The following is a 7,374-nucleotide window of genomic DNA, read 5'->3' on the forward strand; positions in this document are numbered from 1 at the left end:
AGCAGGAGCCAGGCCTGAGCTGCCTTCTGCTACTCTGTGCCATCTCTCCAACCAGACATAGGGCGTGGCCCGGGAGGAATCCATCGTCCCAAGCAAGGTCTCCCTTGGTCTGCCTCTCTGAGCTCTGGTCAGAGTGTGCCAGCCACCGGCCCCATGGGACCCTCGGGGCAGCAGAAGGAACGGCAGCCCATAGACAGCCAGGCCACCTGCCAATGGGCACAACTGGCCGTTCATCGTTCTAGAAGCCAGTGGCAGTGTCCCTGAGAGCAGCCTGCTGGCCAAGGCTTCTGTGGTTCTTACATGGCCCCAAGAGCACACCTGAAAATGCTGCTGTGTCCTAAGCTCTCCAGACCCCACCCAGACCCACCCAGGACACTAGGGCACCCACTCCCGAACTCCGTTTCCCACTTCCCACGCACAAGGGCTTTTCCCTGCAACAAACAACCTGGTCAAGCTGCAAAGCCACCTGGGACTCCCAGCCTGGCTCAGTTACAGTATGTCTGTGTCACGCAATTACGATGTAGCCCCGTTGCCTAGTTACAGTGTATTTGTGTCAAGTAACCACATCCATCAAGTCAGACTCCTGAGCAGACTTGCAGCAGCAAGTCCGCGGAGCTGGAGCTGGAGGAAGCCACGAGAACACGAAGATTCGCCCTTGGACCTCTCCGACCGCACACTGCGTGCTGTCAGAGCATCCACTCAGGCCAGGTCTCCGTCTTCTGATGGTGCAGGCTCAGGGCCGTTCACAGACCTGATAAAAATAAGGTTGCTGAATTCAGCAAATAAGAAATAGATGCAATATCCCAGACATATTTGTACTACAATGTTACTGGTTGTCCCTCCACAATGCTGGCTTCCTGGGCATCACAGCCCTCACTGAAGAACCGTCTCTTGTCTGCCTTTCCAGGCCGGGTGCGCAGCGCTTGGGGCCAGGTTGTCCTCCCTCTGGCCCCAGCCACCTCGGACACATCCCACCCTGCCCCGCTGCTTCCAGCAGGGCAACTTGAACCTTCTGGGCAAGACTTAGCAAGCCCCCATCTGGGAACTACCAGATCTCCAACAGCACGAACCTCTGCCTCCTCTCCGTCCCCAACACTGCCAGGCCTCCTGGTCAGGGACAATCCTGAACTCGCGCTAGGAAATGAGGAGGTCCCTGCACCGGGGCCCTGGAACAGCTGATGAGGTGCGACCAAGGCCCTGAGGGCAGCTCCTCCCCAAATGCCCCAGCACACTGCCCTTCGAGTTGCCCTAGGTGGGCCTGGAAACACCCACTTACCCAGCACAGAATGGCCGAGGAAACCACATTTCTCCCCAGTGACACCCCTTCATCTTCCCTTTGGGGGAGGCTGTGGCAGCTGCCTGGGGCACATGGTGGGCACCCAGGATGCCACCCTACCCCAGTGGGAGGCCGTACCTCTGTGGTCCGCTGGTGGCCATGCTCAACTGTGGGCTGTTCCTCCTCCTCCCAGGCCGCCCCGGGGGCCAGCGGCTTCCATCTGCAGGAGTCCAGGGCCTCCCCTTGGAGCCAGTTCCAGCCCCTTTCTATGGCTCGAAGAACTCCAGCGTGTCCCTCCCATTCCAGGGCACTTGGAGAGCCTGTGACTTGTGGGAGATGCGTCCTCAGGCCCCTGGGAACTGGGACCTTGGTGTCCTGTGTCCCCTTGATCCAAGCATTTCCTAACTGAACCATAAAGCAAACTCTCCGAACATCCACTTGATTGCGTTCTGTGGTCTGCGCTGGCAGGGCCCCAGGTGTGGTGGGCCTGACTCCCTGCCTCAGCAGTGCATCTGAGGCCTGGCCACCTGCCATGCATGGCTTTGTTTTCAAGGCTCTCCGGGTGTGTCAATGAAGACACCATGGGATTTTACAACGTGTGCTCATAATAACAAGCCAGGGAGGGCATCCGACCCCTACCAGCTCCCCCAGTGCCACTCCCATAGAAGCCTCACCCACCTGTCCCTCTCCACTCTGTGGGGACAGGGAGGAGGAGCCTGGCTCTCCCAGGTCCCCCAGGTGCTGCTGACAGGTGCTGCTGACAGGAGCCACCCACGTGCCCTGCACCATAGCAGCCACCCACAGCCCCACGAGCCATCCAAAGTGACACAGGTCCCAGGCAGGGAGGAAGGCAGGGCTCCACAGGGACAGGGAGTGCAGGAACTGCGCCTACTCCCGCTCCACCCACAGCCCTGTCCCCTCCCCAACGCCCCCAGCCCCACCCTTCCTGATCCTGGCTTCCTTGGGCAGGACACAGGGTCCAGGAAGGCCCTAGCACCCCCACCCCATGCTCTGGGCCTTTGTGCATCCTTCAAGCTGCCACCCAGAACAGAGGGACAGCTGGTCCTCACAGGGCCTCAGGCTGGAGACGGACAGGGCCCTGCCCTCCACCCTGGGGCTGGCTGGTGGCCAGAGACACTGATGGACTTTCTGGCATGAGTCTGCCCCCTGCAGGGCACAGGCAGGACAGGCAGCCCCACAGACCAAGGAGCAGCAGGTCCCTTCACCAGGGCGGGGCCTTGGGGACCAGGAGGTGCCCTCTGCTCACCCAGAGGAGGCACCAGGAGCCCCACAAGCCTCCAAGCCTCCAGCACCATGGCCCAGCACCTGCCCTACCTGGCTCTCTCCTTGGGGGCCTGACCTAGCACTAGGGTCTAGGAGCCCACAGAAATGTCCCATTGATTCCTTTGTCCCCTGAGCACCAGGGTAGGGGACTGAGCCTTGATTCTCCCTGGAGCACCGTGGAAGCAGGGATCCCAGCTCCCACACTGGACAGGTCCCTGTGCAGGGCTGAGAGCGGCCTCCCCTCCCCTCCACCTGGCGCCCCCAACGCTGTGCTCTGCATGCACCCTGCGGAGGCAGAGCTGACTCAGCAACAGTGGCACAGAAGGCACTGAGATGGAGTGGGCTGGAGGACGGAAGGACAGAGCCCTGACACAGGAAGCCCTCGGCGACCTCCGTGTGTCCCCACGCCTCCGTGTCCCCAACCCTGCTACTACTCCCTCTTGCCGTCTCTGCCGCTGAGCACCCTTGCTGGGTGCAGACGGTGCCCTCTCCAAGGCAGTCCTTCTCCAGCGAGAAGCCCTGCTCCCAGCAGCACCCATACCAACTGCCCAGCCCAGCTGTACACAGCTGCCCCCACCCCCCTCCCTCAGAAACCAAGCCGGAGTCGAAATACACTTGCAGGCAGGCAGGAAGCTTTATTGGATTATCTGCTCCTTTCAGAAAAGAAGTGGAAAAATCAAAGGGTGTGCAGCATGGGGAGGGGACAGGAGGGGAACTAGCAGGGTCCTTCTTCAGGAGTGCAGGGTGGGTAAGGGCTGGGCCTCAGCAGGTAAGGTCCTGCGGGCAGCTCCAGCTGTTCGAAGGCAGAGGAGCAAGCTAAAACCTGCGGAAGTCAGACGCCCGTCGAGGGGAGGTGGAAGGGGAGCCAGAGCCGGAAGCGGAAACGGAGCCTGAGACGGAGCCGGACACTGAGCCGGACACGTTAGAGGTGGTGCCGACACTGTAGCTGCCACTTCCTGGGACACAGAAGGGACAAGGAGTGCTCAGGCTGGAGAGAACCCACCTCGGGCCAGGCCTGGGTTCTGGGGGTGCACGGGTCGGAGGTGCGCAGATGGGAACTCCCTTACCACCCCCAGGGGAGCGACCTCCAAGAGAGCCCAGCGGCTCTCGGGGCAGAGTCAGCATTGTGGAAGGCCATGAGGTGGACATGCCCCGTGCCCAGCCCGCCTCCCGCCCATCGCTGCCCACGTCCGGCCCAGCCCCTCCCCCCAGGAGCCCAGAAGCTGCCCCTGGAAGCAGCCCCTACCTGCGGGTGAGGCCGAGACGGTCAACCTGGAAGGGCAGAGAGCCATGAGCAGAGGAAGGACAGGGCCAGCACAAGGAGTCCTGCTGTGCACAGGCGGCCTGCCCAGCTGGCTTGTCCCCATGCCTACCTGCGATCCCTGGGGAGAAGAGGCCACTAGCGGGCCGACTCAGGCAGGGCAACCGCAGGTGCTCTGCCCCGCGTGAGGTTCCCTCAGCCCATCCCCCTCCCCGAGGGCGCGGCCGCCCCGCGGGGCCCACCTGGAGTCCTGGCCCTCGAGCAGGCTGCGGTAGGTGGCGATCTCCTGCTCCAGCCGCGTCTTGATGTCCAGCAGGATCTTGTACTCCTGGCTCTGGCACTCGGTCTCGCTGCGGAGCTCACCCAGCTGTACCTCGATACTGCTGACAAGGCCCTGGATCTGCTGCAGCTGCAGGGCGTAGCGGCACTCGGTCTCCGCCAGGGTGCTCTCCAACCCGGCTTTCTGGAGGGACAAAGAGGACCAAGTCACGGCGGCGGCGTCCGGGCGCGGCAGGAGGGAAGCCTGCAGGCAGCGTCGCTGGGGGAGGCGGCCGTACCATGCTGAGCTGCGACTGCAGCTCGATCTCCAGGCCCTGCAGCGTGCGCCTCAGCTCGGTGATCTCCGTCTTGCTGGTCTGGATCATCTCTGTGTTGGAGGCCACCTCCTTGTTCAGCTCCGCACTCTGCAAGCGGAGGAGAGACGGTGACTCGGAGCCCGGGCCGCATCTGCCCAGCCCCTTGGCCCGCGGGTGGGAGGAGCCACCTTGCTCTGGAACCAGGCCTCGGCGTCCCTGCGGTTCTTCTCAGCCATGGCCTCGTACTGCTCCCTCATCTCGGCCAGCACGCGGGTCAGGTCCACACTCGGGGCCGCGTCCATCTCCACGGTGACCTGGCCCACCACCTGCTTGCCGAACTCCTTCATCTCCTGAGGGGTGGAGAGGAAGCCCGTGAACCACCCATGCTCTCTGGGGCTCCGAGTCATCCCTTCTCCCAGATGTGACCAGCCACCCCGTCACCTCCTCGTGGTTCTTCTTCATGTAGGCCAGCTCCTCGTTCAGGCTCTCGATCTGCATCTCCAGGTCCGTCTTGGACAGGGTCAGCTCGTCCAGCACCCTGCGCAGCCCGTTGATGTCGGCCTCCACGCTCTGGCGCAGGGTCAGCTCGTTCTCATACCTGCAACATTAAAATCACGTTTTAAAAAAAGCAACATGTAGCTGATACTGCACGCATGTACACACACACACACACACACACTCACGCTGGGCTCCTCGAGGACCTCCCCACAGCTCCCCATCATCAGCACAGATTCTGAAGGAAGACTCCACCCAGAAAACAGCAGGCACAAACTCACTTGAGCCTGAAGTCGTCCGCAGCCAGCCTGGCATTGTCAACCTCCAGGATGACCCGGTTGTTCTCAGTGGTGGCTGCCAGAATCTACAAAACGCAGAAGGGGGGACCATGGGAGCACCCCACACTTGGGGCATAGTGCCCCACTGTCCTTGAACAGGGACAGGGCACCTGTCTCCAGGCTTCAGTTCCTCTTCTACAGGGTGAGGGTGGGACCGCTCTGTTCTATCCCCTTAGCATTTCCTGTCAGGTCAGGACGGGGCCCGGATCTGCCTTTCCGGGGAGCCACAGCATTGAGCACATCTCTGGGTGTCGGTAGCCTCAGACCTACCACCCTGCTGGGCTGCTGTCTCCTTAGGCTCGGAACAGACTCACAGCCACAGATTTCAGTGATTCCTTTGGAGCTGGCCTTACAGATGGGCACAGCGAAAGCCCACCCCCCCACACAGCTGGGGCTCAGGCAGGGACAGCAGGTCTCTAATCCAATAAGCTGATGTTTCATAGTGAGGGACAGGCCTCACCCCAGGTGTCAGGCCTGCCCTGCCAGGACTTCTATTTCTCCTCCACTTAGTCTGAACCAGTGGAGAACAAAGAGTTTCAGCGGCTCCCTCCAAAACAAACAATCATCCCCAGAACCAGGCACCAACACGCCTTCCCTTCCCTGTTGATTTTAGTCATCCTTGGTGGCTTTCGACCTGCCATGTTTCCAAAGAACTCAGTGGCTCGGGATTATAGAGACGAGTCACGCGTCATTTGGAAGCCATAAAAATTGTTGACAGCAGGAATACCATCAATGAACCCGGATAACGGCAGAAAGCAAATTTTGGAGGTAGAGACAGCAAAAAGCCCCTTAAGTGCAAAGACTCTTGGAAAAGGACTCTGGACTTTGGCCCAGTGAGATGCCCCCGCGTGTCTGACCTTGGAGGCTTGCACTGCCTCAACAACCTTCTCTGCATCAGAGAGGGAGCTCACCTTGGCCCGGAGCTCATCGATGGTCTTGTAATAGGCGCTATAGTCCCGCTCCGGGCTGGCTGGGCTCTGCCGCTGGTACCAGTCTCGGATCTTCACCTCCAGGTCAGCATTGGCCGCCTCCAGGGCCCGCACCTTGTCCAGGTAGGAGGCCAGGCGGTCGTTGAGGTTCTGCATGGTGATCTTCTCGTTGCCGGACAGGAGGCCACCCTCGCCGCTGCCAAAGTCACCAAAGCCCCCGTAGCTACCGCCGAAGCCACCACCAAAACCGCCGCTGAAGCCTCCTCCAAAGCCGCTACCGGCCCCTCCACCAAAACCGCAGCTCATGCCGCCCCCGTAGCCTCCAGCCGACCCTCCGGAGGCAAATCGGGTGGAACAGCTAGAGAAGCTGCGGCCTCCTCCTAGCTGGCAAGAGCCGCCCCCGAAGCCACCCCCGTAGCTGGTAGAGGAGCTCTGCAGGCGACAGCTCATGATGGAAGCGAGATGGAGCGAGGAGCAGACAGGAGTCGAGCTGGGCTTGGCCAGGCCGAGGACAGTGGCTCTTCCCCAGCACGGACACCTTTTATGCACCCTCCTCAGGGTGGGACATTGCTCCTCCCCTCCCCACCTCTGACCTGGTGCCAGGTACACTTTGTTTCTCACAAGCCCAGTTACCGCTGATCTCCAGGGTGGGTTGTGTCTTAGGGGTGGCTTTTTTTTAATCCTTGACAAAAGGGATGATTCAGAGGGTGCAGCGCTGTCCTTTGACAGCTGAGCTCTGCCCTCTCTGAAGGAGCTCTTCCTGCGGGGCCCGGCCCCACCCCGGTAGGAATGGAGACCGCGCACCAGGGTCTGGAGGAAGCAGTGGCTGCAAAGAGGCCCTGTGGCTGGCGAGGTCCCCGCACACCCCAGACACCCTTCTTTCTGTCCAAGTCTTGGCTGGAATGTCGGGGGCCCGCTGACCACTTGATCTGTGGCATCCTCTGGCAACAGATGTTGACATTATGGAATCTTAAACATGCTTAGGCTGGGAAAGAAATGGCCCCAAGACTGTCAGAAAAAGGAACCAGACAGCGGCCTCCACGGACCTTGGGCGCCATGAAACAGAGCTGGGGAAACTGAGGCACAGAAAGGGGACGTGACCCTGTTAATGATCTCAGAGCTCTTACCTCACATGGACCTGGGCTACACTCTTCTCCCATTGTCTTTCCTCTCCCCATGAGGTGTGTCCTCTCTCACTCCATACCATAAGGGAAGC

General features: G+C 60.9%; 1 protein-coding gene across 1 annotated transcript; it reads right to left on the bottom strand.

Moving 5' to 3' along the window:
- Positions 1-3,198: 3,198 nt before the first annotated feature.
- LOC101568683 (keratin, type I cytoskeletal 13) lies at positions 3,199-6,682 on the bottom strand. The gene is made up of 8 exons (XM_004633900.2): positions 6,141-6,682; positions 5,173-5,255; positions 4,838-4,994; positions 4,585-4,746; positions 4,379-4,504; positions 4,064-4,284; positions 3,807-3,832; positions 3,199-3,516 (listed from the first exon to the last, which is right to left on the bottom strand). The coding sequence occupies exons 1-8, from the start codon at positions 6,606-6,608 to the stop codon at positions 3,377-3,379; spliced, it is 1,383 nt and encodes a 460-aa protein (XP_004633957.1). The 5' UTR covers positions 6,609-6,682; the 3' UTR covers positions 3,199-3,376.
- Positions 6,683-7,374: the final 692 nt, after the last annotated feature.

The sequence above is a fragment of the Octodon degus genome, unplaced genomic scaffold (genome assembly GCF_000260255.1).
Source record: "Octodon degus isolate 3935 unplaced genomic scaffold, OctDeg1.0 scaffold00056, whole genome shotgun sequence".
NCBI classification, from domain to species: domain Eukaryota; kingdom Metazoa; phylum Chordata; class Mammalia; order Rodentia; family Octodontidae; genus Octodon; species Octodon degus.

Excerpts from the sequence above, each read along its gene's own strand:
- LOC101568683 (XM_004633900.2), bottom strand. The coding sequence starts at position 6,608 with ATGAGCTGTCGCCTGCAGAGCTCCTCTACCAGCTACGGGGGTGGCTTC. Across the intron at positions 5,256-6,140 it reads TCGATGAGCTCCGGGCCAAG|ATTCTGGCAGCCACCACTGA; the intron begins GTGAGCTCCCTC and ends TGCGTTTTGTAG. Across the intron at positions 4,505-4,584 it reads AGGCCTGGTTCCAGAGCAAG|AGTGCGGAGCTGAACAAGGA; the intron begins GTGGCTCCTCCC and ends CTCCGCTTGCAG.